Here is a 20,925-nt window from a genome sequence, read left to right as displayed (position 1 = left end):
GAGGAAGTGGTGACTGCTGGTACAATTACAACCTTTAAAAGGTATCTGGATGGGTATATGTTGGGAAACATTGAGAGGGACATGGGCCAAGTGCTGGCAAATGGGGCTAGATTGATTTAGGATATCTGGTCAGCATGGACTGAAGGGACTGTTTGTGCTGTACATCTGTGATTCTGGCTTGCCACAAATGTTTGTCATGTCTGTATGTTCAGTTTCTCCCTGGTGTTGGTGTTAATGCCTTGGTGTCTTATTTTGCTCCCCACATTCTGGGAACATTAACCGTTTCCTATCTGGTTGTTCTGATGATCTGGACTGCTGTCCGGATCTTCGGATTTCTGGGATTGGTCAATAAACACACCTGGAAATGACTCTTTTGTCAGTCATGCAAGCAATAGTTTATTCTTTGATACAGCCGGGTCAGTAGACTCTGATCAGCCCAGAAGGATTAGATTAGATTCCCAACAGTGTGGAAACAGGCCCAAGGCCCAACCAGTCCACACCGACCCTCTGAAGAGTAGCTCACCCAGACCCATCTCCCTCTAACTAATGCACCTAACATTATGGGCAATTTAGCATGGCCAATTCACCAAACTGTACATCTTTGGATTGTGGGAGGAAACCAGAGCACCTGGAGGAAACCCATGCAGACATAGGGAGAATGTGCAAACTCCACACAGCCAGCCCCCGGAGGCTGGAATTGAACCTGGGACCCCTGGTGCTGTGAGGCAGCAGTGCTAACCACTGGGCCACCGATGAGTACACCTAGAGTGCCAAAAGAATCCGCCAACCTTTGCAGAGTTTGTATAGAACTTATGTACATTGTTTAGAGTCAGACATTGAGCATGATCACATAGATTAGATTAGATAGATTAGATTAGATATAGTGTGGAAACAGGCCCTTCGGCCCAACAAGTCCACACCGACCCGCCGAAGCGTAACCCACCCATTCCCGTACATTTACCCCTTTACCTAACACTACGGGCAATTTTAGCATGGCCAATTCACCTGACGTGCACATCTTTGGACTGTGGGAGGAAACCGGAGCACCCGGAGGAAACCCACGCAGACACGGGGAGAACGTGCAAACTCCACACAGTCAGTCACCTGAGGTGGGAATTGAACCCGGATCTCTGGCGCTGTGAGGCAGCAGTGCTAACCACTCTGCCACCGTGCCACCCAAACATAGTAACAACCAATCAGATCCCGCAAGGTCCTCATGCATTTTTGACTTGGCCTAGGGCTCAGTGGTTAGCACTGCTGCCTCACAGCCCCAGGGTCCCAGGTTCGATTCTAGCCTTGGGTGACCATCTGTGTGGAGTTTGCACATTCTCCCCGTGTCTGCGTGGGTTTCCTCCGGGTGCTCCGGTTTCCTCCCACAGTCCAAAGATGTGCAGGTCAGGTGGATTGGCCATGCTAAATTGCCCATGGTGTTAGGTGCATTAGTCAGACGAAAAATGGTTCTGGGTGGGTTACTCTTCAGAGGGTCAGTGTGGACTGGTTGGGCCGAAGGGCCTGTTTCCAAACTGTAGAGAATATAATCTAATCTATCATAATTTCTTGTAGACAACCTGTTCTTGGAATTGTATTTGTCATGTCTGGTGGTTAGGATTAAACTGTTACTTCTGCGATTGATGGTTAGGTTCACATTTGTTACTTCTGCATTTGCAGTTTTTTTCACTGGATTTATATCAGGCTGTGGTTTCTTATTTGTTCTGAGTCGTGAGTATCTGCCTGACTCAGTCCCACTGAGTTAGCCAAGCAGAAGCCATTTTGTCCTACCTCCCATGTTAAAGTGGAGATTTGAGGTGGCCCAGGGAATCCTTTGAGAACTCAGACCTGTAAAGCCTCTCTCTTGGTTTGTCCTGGAGATCATACTCTTTGGAAACCTGGAATAAAAACCTCTCATCATAAAGTCCAAAATGCAATTCAATTCGATCCATAGCAGATAAGCACTAAGAGTTAATTCTCTACGGGATTCAACAGCCTCAGCAATAAAATGGTCTCTCTCTCTCGTGTCCTTTTGAACTCTCAAGACAGCGAAGATTTATTTTGTGAATGCCCCGCTTGCAAAGGGTAGTAAGAATCCATTATAATGGACAAGCTCCACCCATTAATTACAAAGCTATGGATAGTACCGAGTCTTGTTTCAGGGTCAGATTCAAAGACTATCATTCATTTCACAAGGGAACGGCTGTGAATGTTATCACTTGGGGTCCTGTTCACACAGATTCACCGATGATAAAGTAAACGTTCTTAATTGCCTTACAGCATCCTTGGTGAGCCCAGGAGTCCCTATCTTTAAGTTCTCTCCTCTTTCTGAGCCTTCCTGCCTGTTTATTTTCTAGTGCAGTAAATGTATTCAATAATTCAGCATTACATTTTAATCTGAATGTTTAAAGACAAGTTTTAAGGCTATAGACTTGATCACCCAGATGCCCACACCCTCATCCCTCCCTTTGATTGCACCGCGATCACTGAAAGAGAAGGCTAGTCCAAACGAATGCCCTTCAAGGTGGTCCAGCCATCAACATCCTGTAGAGCGGCACCACCATCCTCGCAGCTCATCTGGTCATATTTATCATCGCCATCGACACGTGTGGGTGAGCCATCAGATCGCAAAAGGAGCATCTTCTGGGGCAAATCTATATCACTAAGGGACCTCATAAGCCTAGCAATTAAATACCTAACAATACCAATACTGACAAACAAACATAGCTAAATTGCTAAGCCAATTGTACCATGAGCCCGATCTGCAGTTTCCCCAACTGGTCCCTTCAGTCATTCTGTCAAGGAATACCTGGATCTCTTCTTGTATCTTAGTTAATATTGCCAGTGAGATCGGGAATGCCCACAGTGCATTCATCTTGGACAATGGTGCAGACCTCACCCTCCTGGGGGAGTATATAGTCGAAGGCATACCGATTCTGCACAGAGTAAAAGACACAAGTCTGATAATCCCAGTTTACTCTGTTTCAGAGCCTCTTTAGTCTTATTTCCTCGAAAGGTCAGGCCGCAAAAGAGAGAATTGCGGTTCTGTTGACTTGTCACCCCTGCCGATCCTTCCAAACTCAGGGTACTCTGGATTCCCCAGGCTATCGGGTACCCTGTATTGTCACCCTTGGGATCCTTCCAGTTGGAGCAAGGTTGGCTGAGACTGACCTCTGCATCCTCCTCAGATGGAGGTTCCATCGACCTGTCCACTGGCCAGGACAAGGTACTGTTGTGGGAACAAGGGCTCCGATAGTGACCTTATGAGGGACATCTTTGCCATCCAGGACAAGGAAATTGGTAGCTTTACCTTAGCTGAAGAAATAATAGTCTGGTTTGGTTTATATTACGGACAGTTTGTCAAAATAGGTTACTGAAATGTTACAGCAGGGGGTCTGGTCAGGTCGACAGGAGGAAAGGGTCGACATTTTGCAAGAGGAGGTGCTTGAGCTCTGTTAAAAAAAAAATGGGCCAAGTGACTCGAGCACTCGCACTGTATGGGAGACAATGGTCCTCAGAATGCTGTTCCCATTGGGCTCTCCCTTAGCTCTATTGTACATGGTCTTGGTGACAGTATCAGATTCTGAAAAGAGAAAAGGCCTATAAATGGACAAGGGAAGGGTTCCGTTCCAGGTCCATGTGCCGCATAAGGCCTGCTGTACCCCAGCCAGTGTTACACCAGATGTTTGTATACACAGACCCGAGGTATTGGAAAGTGATATTTCTCTTCGCAGGATCGGCAGTAGGAAGTCTGATGAATAGAATGGAATCAGGGACTGGAGACGGGGCAAATAAGTCATCTCCCGATAGAGAGGAGTAACATACTACTGCCTCTGGGGTGAAGAGCGTTCTGTGGGCCTGTATAAATAAGTTGTTTGTGGATTGAGGAGTTTCCCGTATCAGGCTTCCCTTTTCTCGAGTTGGCCCGATCTGCAAAATGGGATGGTGTTCCTGGGCGTCTTTAAAATATTTACCATAATTAGATTAGATTAGATTACAGTGTGGAAACAGGCCCTTCGGCCCAACAAGTCCACACCGACCCGCCGAAGCGAAACCCACCCATACCCCTACATTTACCCCTTACCTAACACTACGGGCAATTTAGTATGGCCAATTCACCTAACCTGCACATCTTTGGACTGTGGGAGGAAACCGGAGCACCCGGAGGAAACCCACGCAGACACGGGGAGAATGTGCAAACTCCACACAGTCAGTCGCCTGAGTCGGGAATTGAACCCGGGTCTCTGGCGCTGCGAGGCAGCAGTGCTAACCACTGTGCCACCGTGCCGCCCACGGGGTTGATCATTTTTATCCTCACTAGGCTTGCGACTGCAGGTAAAATAAAAAAAACATGGTAACGACATGGTAACTCTCACTGATTTCTACTGTCCAGGTGGACCATCTGGTCTTTCTGATGTAAGAGTCCATTGCAATAATCAATCGTCATCACGTTCCACACGTCAAAGGCGTCTGGTCCGGTGCACTGGTCGACATCTCCTCAGCATGGGTGGTGGATAATCTCTGATCATTCCTGGTCGCATCCATACTTAGTGGCGTTCCCCATCAGGATGTTGTACGTGATCAGAAAGGTGAGGAGATAAGCGATCCCCCACATGTCCCTCCTCTTAGTTCAAGTATCTGTAATAAGATTAACATTAGAACAACAGCAAGATTCAAAAACCCAACTGGACAGTGTCCACTCCTTTTGTTGGGATTCCAGGATTCTCTCCTCCACTTCCCCCCTTTTGATTGGTGCGGTCAATCTATTTACAACGGTGCAGTTGGACCCAAGCTGAGCACCCAGCGACTGTGACCGCCGTAGGGGTGGGAGGTAAAACCTGGAAGGGGCCACCCCAACAAGGTTGGAGACCTTTGCCAGTCCAGTTCTTGACGAGCACCAACAAACCAGGCTCTACCCGTGAAGAGGCTGAAAGGGAGGGAACATCACTCTACGCCGCACGCTCCTGGGAGTGAAAGGCACGCATAACATTAGTTAGAGCAAGAACATAACCAATCATTGCTTCGGTCATGTGGTGGAAGTGGACTGAGATGGGAGCCGAATCGTTCCAAGGGGTACAGAGGCGGTGACCAGAGAGACACTCAGCTGGAGTCAATCGTGTCTTGCCTGCAGATATGGATCGCATCTGGAATAAGGCCACAGGGATTAGCATAACCAGAACCAGCATAGAAACAGACCCTTCGGCCCAACACATCCATGCCGACCAGATATTCCAATCCAATCTAATTCCCCCTGGCGGCACCCAGACCATATCCCTCCAAACCCTTCCTATTCATGTACCCAACCAAATGCCTCTTAAACATTGCAATTGTACCCACCTCCACCACTTCCTCTGGCAGTTCATTCCATACATGCACAACCCTCTGCATGAAAAGTTGTCCCTTAGGTCCCTTTCAAATCTTTCCCTTCTCACCTTAAACCTATGCCTTCTAGTTTTCGACTCCCCCATCCTGGGGGGAAAAGACCTAGGCTATTTGCCCTATCTATGCCCCTCATGATTTTATAAACCTCTCTACGGTCACCCCTCAGGCTCTGATGCTCCAGGGGTAAAATAAATGCCCCAGCCCCTCTCTGTCTGTGTAACTGGTTAAAGCTCCTTCCCATTGTCAGCTCACTGGGACACACACACTCATTCTGTGTAACCAGTTAAAGCTCAGTTCACTGGTAGTTCCTCTTTGAAGCAGGTCGAATGGATTTCTCTTTCCAGATTCAACCCCCCAATGATATTGAGTGACCCTGTCAGATCTTGTTATGGAATTTCTTCCAAGATTTCTGTCTGCAGATCCTCCCCTTCTGATACCCTGTTAGCAAGTTGAAATAAATCATCACTGTCTCTACCGAGGAGAAACTCTGATTTTCTTGTATATGTCTGTGTATTTAAAGTACTAACCCAGGAACATACAAATGTTATTATTGATTTAAAATACATAGGAGACATGAGGAAGGAGATGTCAGGACCTGGCACTCTCTGAAGAGGAGAAAGTGAGGTCTGCAGATGCTGGAGATCAAAGTTGAAACTTTATTGCTGGAACAGCACAGCAGGTCAGGCAGCATCCAGGGAACAGGAGATTCGACGTTTCGGGCACAGGCCCTTCTTCAGGAATGAGCAGAGAGTGTTCAGTAGGAGAAGATAAAAGGTAGGGAGGAGGGACTTGGAGGAGGGGCGTTGGAAATGTGATAGGTGGAAAGAGGTCAAGGTGAGGGTGATAGGTCGGAGTAGGATGGAGGCGGAGAGGTCAAGAAGAAGACTGCAGGTCAGGAAGGCGGTGCCGGGCTGGAGGGATCCGGCTGAGACAAGGTGGGGGGAGGGGGGATGAAGAAACTGGTGAAGTCCAAGTTCATCCCCTGCGGTTGGAGGGTTCCCAGTCGGAAGATAAGACGCTCCTCCTCCGACCGTCAGGTTGTTGTGGTTTGGCGGTGGATGAGTCCAATGACCTGCATATCCTCGGTGGAGTGGGAGGGGGAGTTGAAATGCTGTGCTACAGGTTGGTTGGGTTGGTTCGTCCGGGTGGCCCAGAGGTGCTCTCTGAATCGCTCCGCAAGTAGGCGGCCTGTCTCCCCAATATAGAGGAGGCCACACCGGCTGCAGCGGATGCAGTAGATGATGTGGGTGGAGGTGCAGGTGAATCTGTGGCGGATATGGAAGTTTCCTTTGGGGCCTTGGAGAGAAGTGAGGGGGGAGGTGTGGGCGCAAGTGTTGCACCTCCTGCGGTTGCAAGGGAAGGTGCCGGGAGTGGAGGTTGGGTTGGTGGGGGGTGTGGATCTGACAAGGGAGTCGCGGAGGGAGTGGTCTCTACGGAAAGCTGATAGGGGAGGGGAGGGAAATATATCCTTGGTGCTGGGGTCTGTTTGGAGGTGGCGGAAGTGACGGCGGATGATGCGCTGTACATGGAGATTGGTGGGGTGGTAGGTGAGGACCAGTGGGGTTCTGTCCTGGTGGCGGTTGGAGGGGCGGGGCTCAAGGGCGGAGGAGCGGGAAGTGGAGGAGATGCGGTGGAGGGCACCGTCGACCACGTCGGGGGGGAAATTGCGGTCCTTGAAGAAGGAGGCCATCTGTGTTGTACGTATTTTGAACTGGTCCTCCTGGGAGCAGATGCGGCGGAGACGAAGGAATTGGGAGAATGGGATGGCGTTTTTACAGGGGGCAGGATGGGAGGAGGTGTAGTCCAGGTAGCTGTGGGAGTCGGTTGGTTTGTAGTAGATGTCCGTGTTGATTCGGTCGCCTGAGATAGAAACAGAAAGGTCTAGGAAGGGGAGGGAGGAGTCCGAGACTGTCCAGGTGAATTTGAGGTTGGGGTGGAAGGTGTTAGTGTAGTGGATGAACTGTTCAACCTCCTCGTGGGAGCACGAGGTAGCGCCGATACAGTCATCAAACCCTCCAACCGCAGGGGATGAACTTGGACTTCACCAGTTTCTTCATCCCCCCTCCCCCCACCTTGTCTCAGCCGGATCCCTCCAGCCCGGCACCGCCTTCCTGACCTGCAGTCTTCTTCTTGACCTCTCCGCCTCCATCCTACTCCGACCTATCACCCTCACCTTGACCTCTTTCCACCTATCACATTTCCAACTCCCCTCCTCCAAGTCCCTCCTCCCTACCTTTTATCTTCTCCTGCTGAACACTCTCTGCTCATTCCTGAAGAAGGGCCTGTGCCCGAAACGTCGAATCTCCTGTTCCCTGGATGCTGCCTGACCTGCTGTGCTGTTCCAGCAATAAAGTTTCAACTCAAAACTGGCACTCTCTGAACCCTAACAGGATGTTCCATGTGGTAGTGCAAACATTTCAAAATGAAGTGGATGGCCATAGAGCTGTACAGCACAGAAACAGTCCATCTCGTCCATGCTGACTAGATATCTGAAATTAATCTATCTTATTTACCAGCACTTGGCCCATATCCCTTTAAACCCCACCTATTCACATACCCATCCAGCTGCCTTCCTCATTCCCCGTTTTACTTGTACTGATACCTTTGGGGATCTCTGAACTTGGACAGTAAGGTCCCTTTTTTCCTCAGCACTCTGTAGGGGTCTATTATTTATTGCTTACTTCCTTCTCTATTAAGATGAGGTGTTGTTCCTCCAGTTTGCTGTTTGATTCGTTGTGGCAATAGAGGAGGCCAAAGATGGTAATGTCAGAAAGGGGGTGGGAAGGGGAATTGAAATGGGTGGTGACTGGGAACTCTGGTCGGCTCTGTGGACCCAGATATGATGCTCAGTGAACCATTCCCCAAGTTTGCGCTCGCTCTCCCCGATATAGAGAAGACCACAACTGGCAAACACATGGCAAATGCAGTACCACAATATGAAGTTATAGCCTTTGCTGTGGAAAAAAAAGTAGAAAGGAAGTGCATTGTTTAAATGGAGATGTAATTGGATGTGGAGAAAGTGAGAACTGCAGATGCTGGAGATCAGGATCAAAAAGTGTGGTACTGGAAGAGCACGGTAGGTGAGGCAGCATCTGAGGAGCAGGACAGTTGGCTTTTTGGGCACGAGCCCTTCATCAGGAACGATGTGTGGATGGACAAAGGAGCCCCAGCGTCCTCCTACACCAGTCACTGCCAGTTGTCAGACAGGTGCAGCAAGCATTCAGCAAGGCAAGTGGTATATGAGCAAGAGGAATTGAGTTCAGAAGTGGGGATGCCTTCCTGCAGTTAGGGGGTCATTGAATATATTCAAGGCTGAGTTCATCTGATTTTTGAACAACAAAGAAGTGATTGTTTGTGGGGGAAGGCAAGAACATGGTTTTAAGACCAGTACAGAACAGTTCCAGAGTCATACAGCACAGAAACAGACCCTTAAGTCCAACTAGTCATAGAGATGTACAGCATGGAAACAGACCCTTTGGTCCAACTTGTCCATGCCGACCAGATATCCCATCGCAATCTAGTCCCATCTGCCAGCACCTAGCCCATATCCCTCCAAACTCTTCCCGTTCATATACCCATCCAGATGCCTTTTAAATGTTGCAATTGTACCAGCCTCCACCACTTCCTCCTGCAGCTCATTCTATACATTTACTACCCTCTGTGTGAAAAGGTTGCCCCTCAGATCTCTTTTGTTTCTTTCCCCCCTCACCTTAAACCTATGCTCTCTTGTTCTGGACCTCCCCTTCCCCCCACCGCTGGGAAAAGATTTTGCCTATTTATCCTATCCATGCCCTTCATGATTTTATAAACTCCAAAAGGGCCTCCAACGCTCCAGAGAAAACAGCCCTAGCCTCCCTTTAGCTCAAATCCTCCAACCCTGGCAATATCCTTGTAAATGTTTCTGAGCCCTTTCAAGTTTCACAACATCTTACTGATAGGAAGGAAACCAGAATTGTGCACAATGTTCCAAATGTGGCCTAACCAATGTCCTGTACTGCGACAACACAACTTCCCAAATCCTATACTCAGAGGATTGGGAAAGTTTTCAAAACTTACAAAAGACAACCGAGAAAGAATGGAGGGAAAAACCGAACCTTTGAAGGTCAGCTTGGAGGCATCAAGGTCTTAGGACAGGGGGGTGGGGATGACCCCAGCTATGGGCCACGTGTGAGCAAACGGTTCCAGATTGATTTACAATATCTGGTCGGTACAGACGAGTTGGACCGAATGGTCTGTTTCTGTACTGTATACCTCTATGACTCTGGCTTTCCACTAATGTTTGCCATGTCAGTATATTCAATTTCTCTCTGGTGTCATTTTGCTTCCCCTTCCCAGGGATGTTAACCATTTTGTGTCTGGTTGTTCCTAAAGAAGCTGCGTGGCAGATTCACCCTGAATTGACACACATTGTATTTGCTTCCCAAAATCAGACCTGCTCACTCTCAGCAGGATCTCAGTGTTGTGAAAGATATTAACTTTCAGGTGGTGGTATCCAAAATTCAGAGAGATGTCAGTCTTGATGTTTTTGCTTTTCTGCCCCTGTAAGATCCTGAATCAGCATCTTCAGGGGAATTAGTTAGAGCAGAGTGAGAACAGAGGGGGAGAGAGAGTGGGATGGTGCTTTCAATTTTGTGGAACAACAAAAGAATATTCCACAGAAAGTAGAATTGCTTGTTCTGAATTTCTACCCTGCACTGATAGTGATGACTTTTGTAATTTCTTTTTACAGCGTATTTGAAGATCTGATGGCGGAAATTTCTCAATCAACAGATGAAGGGCTTATGCCCAAAACATTGACCCTCCTGCTCCTCGGATGCTGTCTGACATCCCTGTGCTTTTCCAGTGCCACATTTTTCGACTGACTCTCCAGCATTTGCGATCCTCACTTCGCCGTCAATGTCTGACAGTCACTCAGTCCACCAGGACTGCAACGATTTTCGACTGATTTCTGTGAGAGGGATCAAAGCTTTTTGGTTCCTGACTGAGTGAGTATGTTTTCAGCATCTCTGGGACTGGACGAGAGACCCCACTGTTGCAGCGTACTGTGCGTGGAGCGTGTAGCAGCTATACGACCTGGAAAGAGGAACTCACGACAGGAAGGGGCTGGAAATTCGATTGTGTGCGGCTGAAGCTTCATCCATGGAGAAACCCGAGGAATCCCGCCCTGTGGAGAAACCGTGGAAGTGTGGCGACTGTGGGAAAGGCTTCCGTGTCCCGTCTGCCCTGGAGACTCATCGGTGCAGTCACACCGGTGAGAGGCCATTCCCCTGCCCTGTCTGTGGGAAGGCCTTCAGACATTCCTCCCACCTGCTGGCCCACCAGCGGGACCACACGGGGGGAAGGCCCTTCAGCTGTCCCGATTGTGGGAAGGCCTTCATGTTTTTCTCTGCCCTGTTGGCCCACCAGTGGGTCCACACGGGGGAGAGGCCCTTCAGCTGCTCTGAGAGCTGGAAGGCCTTCAGCAATTACTCCAGCCTCCAGACCCACCAGCGGGTCCACACGGGGGAGAGGCTCTTCAACTGCCCTGAGTGTGGGAAGGCCTTTACTCGGGTCTCCCCCCTGCTGACCCACCAGCGGGTCCACACAGGGGAGAGGCCCTTCAGCTGCCCCGAGTGCGGGAAGGCCTTTACTCAGGTCTCCAACCTGCTGACCCACCAGCGGGTCCACACGGGGGAAAGGCCCTTCAGCTGCCCCGAGTGTGGGAAGGGCTTCAGCACATCTTCCTCCCTGCTGAGGCACCAGCGGATCCACACCAGGGAGAGGCCGTTCACCTGCTCTCAGTGCGGGAAGGGCTTCACCTACTCCTCCCACCTGCGGAAGCACCAGCGAGTTCATGTGCCATTGCAGGGGGATTGAAGGAGTGACGGTCAAGTGCCATTATCGATTGGACTATCAATCCGGTTCCGGGGACTCCCGGGTTTGAATCCCACCACGACAGATGGCAGAGGGAGTGGGTGGTGCGGGGGAGAAAGCCCCCATCTGATTCACTCTCTCCCTTGTTAGGAAAGGGAACCGCCATTGTGGGAGAGTATTCATTCAGTCGTTCCATCTGCATCCTTCACTCGGTCTGGCCTACACATGACTCCAGACCCACAGCAGTCTGGTTGACTCTACACTGCCCTCTCCCCACTGGCAAATGAGCAGGGAGAAACTTACCAGGATACAGGGTATGGGTTGAAATTGCTGAGTGAGGCAATACTTCCTCCGGATTACGGCTGTAACAAGGATCCAATTACAACCTGGTGCTGCCCAATAGTAAAGACAGTGGGGTGTGTGTGGGCTTTGATCTTGAGCTGTTTAAAAAACAGCTACTTTGTCTATGCCTTTTTGCAGGGGGGGAATCTGAAGATGTAACTAAGTTAAGTCACAATAAAGGTTACATGAACTTACCGCCGGGCTCAGACTCTTATTGAAAGCTTTGAGCTGCAAGACGTTTTTAGTTTAAAGCTGCTCCTTCGTTTCAGGTGTGGGCTGTGTTCACTAGAAATGATGTGGAGGTGTCGGTATTAGTCTGGGTTGATAAAGTTAAAAAGAAATCACCCAATACCAGGTTGTTGTCCAACAGGTTTATTTGGAAGCACTAGCTTTCTGAGTGCTGCTCCTTCATCGGGTAGCTGTGGAGCCGCATTGTAAGACACAGAATGTATATCAAAAGATCAGTATCATGCAACTGATGGAATATATTGAACAAGCCTAGATTGCTGTCAAGTCTTTCATCTCTTAGAATGGGTGCAGGTATTGGTTCATTAATGTGTAACTGCCAGTACATCTTTTAAGTCACACTCTTGAGATGACTTAAGGTTTTATAAAAAAGATGACATCTCAGCTCAGACAATGCATTTAAAGGTGTGAGAATTGAGTCTGAAAATGTGTTGCTGGAAAAGCACAGCAGGTCAGGCAGCATCCAAGGAGCAGGAGAATCGACGTTTCGGGCATGAGCCCTTCTTCAGGAAAGGGCTGAAGAAGTGCTCATGCCCGAAACGTCGATTCTCCTGCTCTTTGGTTGCTGCCTGACCTGCTGCGCTTTTCCAGCAACACCTTTTCAGCTCTGATCTCCAGCATCTGCAGTCCTCACTTTCTTCCTGAGAATTGAGTCTGACAGTATTCCAATCGTGAGTCAGACTGGTTCTATTTCCAAATTCATAAAATATTACATGGATTGACTGCCTGGAAATTGTGTGCTTTTTTTAGCAAAATGGAATACATCTGCAAATATAATTCTGCCAATACAAATTCACCCCATAGAATTGTGTGTGGATGCATGTGAGTTTGTGTGTGAGAGTGTGTACATGCTTGGTAAAGTGTGAGTGTGATGGAGTATAAGCCTGAGAGAATTGGGGGGTATACGTGTGTGTGTGTGTGTCTGAGGAGGAGCATGTGTGAGAGAGGTATTAATGCAAGCAAGGGGTTGCATTTTGCTAAAACAAGGAAGGGCAGGACTTGTACTGATAATAGTAGGGCCCTGGGTCATGTTATAGAACAGACAGACATGGGGGAGTGGTGTTCAGGTACATAGTTCGTTAGAAGTTGCATCACTGGTAGACAGGGCAGTTAAGAAGGAATTTAGCAGCATGGCATTCATTGTTCACACCATTGAGTACAGGGGTTGGGACATCATGTTGAGGTTGTATAGGATGTTGGTGAGGCCACTTTCAGAGTACTGTGTACAGTTCTGATGGCCCTGTAATCGGAAGTATTCTTATCACAGAGGGTTCGGTAAAGATTTACCAGGACGTTGCCAGGACTGGAGGGTTTGAGTTATAAGGAGAGGCTGGAACTTTATTCACTGGAGGAGAGGAAGTGAGGGGTTGACATCATTGAGATTGATAAAATGAGGAGTGGAGGTAAGCTGAATAGCAAAGGGCTCTTGCTTAGCATCGGGGAGCACAAAACTTGGGGGCATATTACTTAAGGTGAGGAGAGAGATTTAAAAGGAACCGGAGGGGCAACATTTTGAAAGAGGGTGGCTTTGTATGTGGAATGAACTTACTGACGATGTGGTAGTTGCCGGTACATTTACAACGTTAAAACAGCATTTGGATGGGTAGATGAATACAAAGGTTTAGTGGGATATGGGCCAAATGCAGGCAAGTGGGACTGGTTTAGTTTGGAATCCTGGTCGGCCTGGACGAATTGGACCGAAGTGTCTGTTTCTGTGCTGCATACCTTTACTGAAACCAGTAGAATTTTGAAAAGGGCATGACAGGATAGATGTAGATAAAATGCTCCTTTATGGGGAGGGTCATACAATCCCAACAATGTGGAAGCAGACCATTCAGCCCATCTATTCCTCTCTGGCCCTCTGAAAAATATCCCAACCATACCCAACCCCTTACTGCATATTCCCCATGGCCAAGCCACCCTAACCTGTCCATCCCTGGTCACTATGGGTAACTTAGCACGGCCAATTCTCCCTAACCTACACCCGAATCTATAACTTACCTTCTCAAGAATGTAATTTAAATGCAGAACTTTTCTAAGAAAAATGTCAGTCTGACTCAACATTGGGACACAGACAGAATTCACACCTATTGTCTCTACTTATAAATAGGGCACCGTCTCTTCGAAATGTAGATTCATTTAGATATAACTGCGTCACTTTCAAAGGGATATCTTCGTATGTAATGTGCCCATATCCCTTTGAAATGTAATCTCGTCCATTTAAACCTCCTTTATTTGCAGAAATACCCGTTAAAATGTCCACGTCCCTTTTAAAATGCAGATTGCCCCCTTTAGATATGAAGCAGTTCCGTTAGATGTCGGAATCTCTGTTTAAATTGAGCCGTGAGCTTTCCCAATGTAGACAGGGCTCCTGGAAACGTGGCAGTGTCCCCCCTGCAGCTGCAGAGCGAGACAGGAGAGTTTGTTTTTGTGAATGAGCAGTTGTAGCGCGAGGTGGCTGTTGCTTGGTGACGGTGAGGCTCCCCCGGCCCCGCCCATCCCCCGGCCCCGCCCATCCCCCGTGCAGACGTCACGCGGGGGCGAAGGCGGTTGGGAGGAGAAGTCGCTCGAGCGGGGAAGCGGCGGGAGGGCGGCCGTTAGGAAAATGGCGCCGTGCGGCTCGGGGCAGACATCCGTCACTGGGCACCGCCGCCTTCCTGGCGCAGCTGCTGTGTCACGGCCACACCGGCCGGCTGTACAGCAGGCAGGAGCCGGTGAGCATTCTGGAGGCGGATGGGGTTAAGGGCCTGCTTGGGAACTCGTCGGCCGCCTGGGTGGTGGAGTTCTACTGGTCGGGGGCGACCCCTGTGTCAACTATGGGGCCACCTGGAAGGTACTGGGCCCGGGAGGTGAAAGGTGAGGCAGGTTGTGGGGGGGACGGAGGGGAAGGAATGTGGGGCCTGTCCTGTCATAGTGACATTTTACACTCACTTTCCATCTGCTTTTACTGGGGCTTGTGCTGTTTACCCCTCACTGTGTGTTTAATCCTTGTGCTGTTTACCCCCTCACTGTTTGGTTTCATCCTCGTGCTGTTTACCCCCTCACTGTTTGGTTTCATCCTCGTGCTGTTTACCCCCTCACTGTTTGGTTTCATCCTCGTGCTGTTTACCCCCTCACTGTTTGGTTTAATCCTTGTGCTGTTTACCCCTCACTGTTTGGTTTAATCCTTGTGCTGTTTGCCCTCAACCACACTGCTGTGGGTCTGGAGAACTCAGTGTTGAGTCCTCCGGGCTGTTGACTGCTCAGACAGAAGATGAGGTTTTGTTCCTCCAATTTGTGGTTTGGTTTGTTGTGGTAATGGAGGAAGCCAAAGATAGTCATGTCAGAAGGGGAGTGGGAAGGGGCATTAAAATGGGAAGTCTGCTCAGCCTCTGCGGACCCAGCTGGGATGCTCAGCAAACCGTTCCCCAAGTTTATGCTCGCTTTCCCCGATGTAGAGAAGACCACAATTGGCAAAGCACAGCAGGTCAAGCAGCATCCGAGCAGTAGGACAGTCGAAGTTTTGGGCACGAGCCCTTCATCAGGAATGATGCGTGGATGTTCAGAGGGGCATCAGTGTCCTTCTGTGCCAGTTGTCAGACAGGTGCAGCAGGCAATGAGCAAGGCAAGTGGTGTATTAGCAAGAGGAATTAAGTTCAGAAGTGGGGATTTCTTCCTTCAGTTAGGGGGTCATTGAATATATTCAAGGCTGAGTTCATCTGATTTTTATGTGAATGTTTATGGGGAAGGCAAGAAAATGGTTTTAAGACTAGTATAGGACCGAGTTACAGAGCCATGCAGCACAGAAACAGACCCTTCAGTCCAACTAGTCCATGCTGACTATGTACTCAAACTAAACCAGTCCCACCTGCCAGTGTTTTGGCCCATATCCCTCCAAACCTTTCATATTCATGAACTTATCCAAATGTCTTTTAAACGTCGTTACTGTACCTGCATCCATCACTTCCTCTAGACATTTAGTCCACATGTGCACCACTTTGTATAAAAAAAATTGTGCCCTTCAAGTCTTTTTAAAATCTTTCTCCTGTCACCATCAAAATTTGCTCCCTAATCTTGAAACCCCAACCCTAGGGGAAGGACACCCGTCGTTCACCTCATCTCTCCCCTCATGATTTTATAAACCTTGATAAGGTCACATCTCCACCTCCGATGCGCCAGTGAAAAAGTTCCAGCCCATCCACCTAGACGCAGGTAGATCCATATCCAGTCATGATCGGTTCAATGCTGGTCCCAATTCTCTCGGTGTCCAGGACAGCAAGAGACCACAAGACATAGGAGCAGAAATTAGGCCACCAGGTCTGCTCATTCCATTCAATCGTGGCTGATAAGTTTCTCAGTTACATTCTTCTGCTATAAGCAAAGTGAAAATGGAGGGAGTGAGTGTGGGATGGAGATTTTTAGCTTCCAGGGAATAAGAGAGGAAAGAGTTCACTATAAATTGGAATTTATGGGATCGGCTGATGAACCAAGGAGTGTCAGTTGGAGTTTAATTTAGAGAAATCAGAGATTTGCATTTTGGTCAAGCGATCCAGGCAGGACTGACACAGTTAAGGGGAGTGTTGCAGAATAAAGAGACCTTGGAGTGCTGGAGTCTCAGGTGGACAGAGTAGTGAAGGCGGCGTTTGGTTTGCTTTCCTTCATTGCTCATAGCATTGAGTATAGGAGTTGTGAGATCATGTTATACACACTTCCCACTCGAACGTGTTATCTAACTGCTTAACTGTTTTTAGTGAATATAATGCACACCTCCCGCTGCTGCCATAACGTGGTTTGTTTGGAAGCCCTAGCTTTCGGAGCGATTAGATTTATTTCAGATTTTATTACTTAGTGTGGAAACAGGCCCTTCAGCCCAAACCGACCCTTCGAAGAGCAACCCACCCAGACCCATTCCCCAACATTTACCCCTTCACCTAACACTACAGGCAAATTAGCGTGGCCACGTCACCTAACCTGCACATCTTTGGACTGTGGGAGGAAACCCACGCAGACACTGGGAAAATGTGCAAACTCCACACTGACAGTTGCCCGAGGTGGGAATTGAACCCGGATCTCTGGCACTCTGAAGTGCTGCTGCTGCTGCTTCAGGTGGTTGTGGGGAATAAGATCATGATTAGACTATTTATAGCCAACAGAGTCCAGTTCATGGAGATGTGATACATTAAACAATTTAGATTAAATCTTCCATCTTTTAGAATGGGGTTCTGTTCTTTGGTATGTTAATCCCAGAACCTGTTTTCAGTCACTTTCTCAAGAACATAATTTAAATGCAGAGCTTTTCTATCCAAAATGTCAGGCTGACTCGACATTGGGACCCAGACAGAATTCACACCTATTGGTGGGTAGGCTGGGACTTTTTTCACTGGAGCACAGGAGGTTGAAAGGTGAAGGTATCGGGTGCCTCATTAACAAGTTTGCAGATGACATTCAGATTGATGGAATATCAGATAGTGAAGGGGACTGTCAGACGATACAGCAGAATGTAGATTGGAGTGTTGGGAAGAGAAATGGCAGATGGAGTTCAATCCAGACAAATGCAAGGTGATGCATTTTGGAAGATGCAATTCAAGAGCGAGCTGTACAGTAAATGGAAAGGTCCTAGGGGAAATTGATGTACAGAGAGATCTGTGTGTTCAGGTCTATTGTTCTCTGAAGGTGGCAACGCATGTCAGTAGAGTGGTCAAGGCAGTATACAACACGCGTTCCATCATCGGACGGATTGAGTAAAAGAGCTGGCAGGTCATGTTAAAGTTATATAAGATTTTGGTTTGGCGCATTTGGAATACTGCGTACAATTCCGGTCGCCAGATTTCCAAAAGGATGTGGATACTTGTGGAGAGAGTGCAGAGGAGGTTCACCAGGATGTTGCCTGTTATGGAGAGCGCGAGCTATAAGGAGAGATTGAGTAGATTAGGATTATTTTCATTGGAAATAAGGAGGTTGAGGGGGGGGTCCTGATTGAGGCCTAAAAACCATGAGGGGTGTAAACAGGGGTGGATAGTAAGAATTATTTTCCCAGAGGGGAAGACTTAATTACTCAGGGTCACGAGTTCAAAGTGAGAGGGGAAAGGTTTGAGGGAGATATACATGGAAAGTTCTTTACACAGGGTGGTGGGCGCCTCGAATGCATCGCCAGTGGAGGCAGTAGGGGTGGGATCGATAGCGTCATTTAAGATGTATCTAGACAGAGACATGAATGGGCAAGGAGCAGAGGGATACAGATCCTTAGAAAATAGGCGGCAGGTTTAGATAGAGTATCTCGATCAGCATCGCCTTGGAGGGCTGAAGGGCCTGTTCCTGTGCTGTAAGGTTCGTTGTTCTCTTTATAGAGGTTTACAAAACCATGAGGGGCGTAGATAAGGTGATTGGCATGTGTCGTTTCAAGATTAGGCTGCAAATTAAGGTGAGAGGAGAAAGATTTAAAAAACACATGAGCACCTTTTTTTTTAAACCGTGGTTTGTGTGGAATGAATGTCCAGAGGAAATGGTGGATGCAGGTTGAGTAACAACGTTTAAAAGACATTTGGATAAGTACATGAATAGGAAAGGTTCAGAGGAATATGGGCCAAACACAGGCAGGTGGGACTAGTTTAGTTTGTGAATATAGTCAGCATGGACGAGTTGGGCGAAAGGCTCTGTTCTGTGCTGTATGACTCTAACTGTTCTATACTGGTCTTAAAACCATTTTACTTGCCTTCCCCCATAAACATCCACTTCATGGTTGTTCCAAAATCAGATGAACTCAGCCTTGAATATATTCAATGACCCCCTAACTGCAGGAAGACATCCCTACTTCTGAAATCATTTCCTCTTGCTAATATACCTCTTGCCTTGCTGATTGCTTGCTGCATCCATCTGACAACTGGCAGTGACTGGTGTGGAAGGATGCTGAGGCCACTTTTTACATCCACACATCATTCCTGAGGAAGGGCTAGTGCCTGAAACGTCGATTCTCCTGCTTCTCGGATGTTGTCTGACCTCCTGTGCTTTTCCAGTGCCACACTTTTCGACTCTCATCTCCAGCATCTGCAGTCCTCACTTTCTCCACATCCCAATATGTCGCCATTTGAACAATGTACCTCCTTTTGGCAGTTATTTTTTCATAACCGAGGTTATAACTTCACACTGTGGGACTGCATTTGCTGTGCATTTGCCAATTGAGACACAGACCTGGACCAACGTTTCCCGACTCTGTCCCCTCCCTGGATTCACTCGCTTTCTTTTCAGTTGCTGCAAGTCAACAATTTAACCCCAGAATGAAAAAATGAAATGGTAAAGACAGTGCCGTACTCACAGATGGCGGATAGAGGAAGGAAGTTGCAGTCTGAGGTGAAGCTCGATCTTCATTTGGAGAGAAGCAGCAGCTTCAGAACCTGATGGTCCATCTTCCGCATTCAGACAACTGGGGAGTTCTGATTGGCAGGAGGACCAGGCTCCTTGTCTGGCTTCTCATTGGTCCATTTGAAGAAGGGTTTGCACTGTTTCTGTAGACAGAGCATGCGCGGCTTTTGCTGAACCAGCATAGAGTCAGAAGTGTACAGCATGGAAACAGACCCTTCGGTCCAACCCGTCCATGCCGACCAGATATCCCAACCCAATCTAGTCCCGCCCCTCAACACCTGGCCCACATCCCTCCAAACCTTTCCTATTCATATACCCATTCAAATGCCTCTTAATTGTTGCATTCGTACCAGCCTCCACCACTTCCTCTGGCAGCTCATTGCATACACGTACCACCCTCTGTGTGAAAACATTGCCCCGTAGGTCTCTTTTATATCTTTCCCCTCTCACCCTAAACCTATGCCCTCTAGTTCTGGACTCCCCAACCCAAGGGAAAAAACTTTGTCTATTTATCTTGTCCATGCCCCTCATAATTTTGTAAACCTTTATAAGGTCACCCCTCAGCCTCTGACACTCCAGGGAAAACAGCCCCAGCCTGTTCAAGCCTCTCCCTCTAACTGTACCTCTTATGTCGCATCCAAATCATTTATGTAAATGACAAAAATAGAGGACCGAGCACCGATCCTTGTGGCACTCCACTGGTCGCAGACCTCCAGTCTGAAAAACAACCCTCCACCACCACCCTCTGTCTTCTACCTTTGAGCCAGTTCTGTATCCAAATGGCTAGTTCTCTCTGTATTCCTTGAGATCTCACCTTGCTAATCAGTTTCCCATGGGGAACCTTGTCAAACGCTTTACTGAAGTCCATATAGATCACATTACTGCTCTGCCTTCCTCAATCCTCTTTGTTACTTCCTCAAAAAACTCAATCAAGTTTGTGAGACATGATTTCCCACACAAAAAGCCATGTTGACTATCCCTAATCAGTCCTTGCCTTTTCAAATACATGTACATCCTGTCCCTCAGGATTCCCTCCAACAATGTGCCCACCACTAATGTCAGGCTCACTGGTCTAAAGTTCCCTGGCTTGTCCTTACCACAGTGGCACCACATTAGCCAACCTCCAGTCTTCTGGCACCTCACCTGACATGCACAGTATGCTCTATGGAGATGCTGTTCCTGATGGATTTAAAGTGTCCAAATGCCACAATTTCAACCCCCCCCCCCCCCCCCCCCCCCCCAGTCACTTAACATAACCGTGCAGGGTCCTCGCTATTTTTGATGCTCATGTTACCTAGAACCCTCATGATTATATCAATCTCAATGAGGTCACCCCTCAACCTCCTGTGCTCCAGTGAAGAGAGTCTCAAGCCTCTCCTTATAACTCAAACCCTCCAGTCCTGGCAACATCCTGGTAAATCTTTACTGAACCCTCTGTAATAGTATTCTTCCTATTACAGGGCCACCAGAAGCGTTCTCAGTACTCTACAAGTGGCTTCACCAACATCCTGTATAACTTCTAAATGATGTCCCAACTCCTTTATTCAATGGTGTGAACAAATAAGGTAAGTGGGCTGAATGCCTTGTGAAGCACCCTTCCAACCAGTGATGCAACTTTCAATGAAGTATGTACCTGAACCCCTCCCTCTTCCCCCCCCCCCCCCCCCCCCCCCCCCCCATCCCTCTGTACAAGTCCTGCCCTTATTTTAGGAAAATGCAACCCCTCACTTTTATCTATACCTCTCTCATACGTATGCTCTCTCTCAGATGTACACA

The 20,925-nt window shown here is 48.3% G+C and overlaps 3 protein-coding genes across 7 annotated transcripts in view; 2 read left to right on the top strand and 1 right to left on the bottom strand.

The window, feature by feature from the left end:
* The window catches only part of LOC148142983 (uncharacterized), a 112,785-nt gene extending 101,130 nt beyond the window's left edge, over nucleotides 1-11,655 (top strand). For both annotated transcript variants that reach the window (XM_087973970.1, XM_087973969.1), the window contains one exon: nucleotides 10,100-11,655. In XM_087973970.1, coding sequence (XP_087830096.1) covers nucleotides 10,510-11,226 — 717 coding nt within the window. In that variant the 5' untranslated portion in view covers nucleotides 10,100-10,509 and the 3' untranslated portion in view covers nucleotides 11,227-11,655. The remainder of the gene's footprint in view (nucleotides 1-10,099) is intronic.
* Nucleotides 1-20,925, bottom strand: part of LOC148142977 (uncharacterized) — a 425,985-nt gene that overhangs the window by 131,693 nt on the left and 273,367 nt on the right. The gene's annotated exons all lie outside the window — the stretch shown is intronic.
* The window catches only part of LOC148142982 (uncharacterized), a 146,389-nt gene that overhangs the window by 81,620 nt on the left and 43,844 nt on the right, over nucleotides 1-20,925 (top strand). Inside the window, exons 1-2 of one of the 3 annotated variants that reach the window (XM_087973957.1) lie at nucleotides 14,414-14,525; nucleotides 20,610-20,714. The gene's annotated coding sequence lies outside the window, so the exon portion shown is untranslated. Of the gene's footprint in view, nucleotides 1-14,413; nucleotides 14,668-20,609; nucleotides 20,715-20,925 lie in introns of those variants that run through there. The other 2 variants (XM_087973956.1, XM_087973958.1) reach the window with 2 other exon arrangements.

The sequence above is a fragment of the Chiloscyllium plagiosum genome, unplaced genomic scaffold (assembly GCF_037043375.1).
Source record: "Chiloscyllium plagiosum isolate Xiang-an unplaced genomic scaffold, Cpla_swu_hap1 HiC_scaffold_27, whole genome shotgun sequence".
Classification (NCBI taxonomy): Eukaryota; Metazoa; Chordata; class Chondrichthyes; order Orectolobiformes; family Hemiscylliidae; genus Chiloscyllium; species Chiloscyllium plagiosum.
Note: the sequence above shows the minus strand (reverse complement) of the source record. Positions and strands in the feature narration are given on the sequence as shown.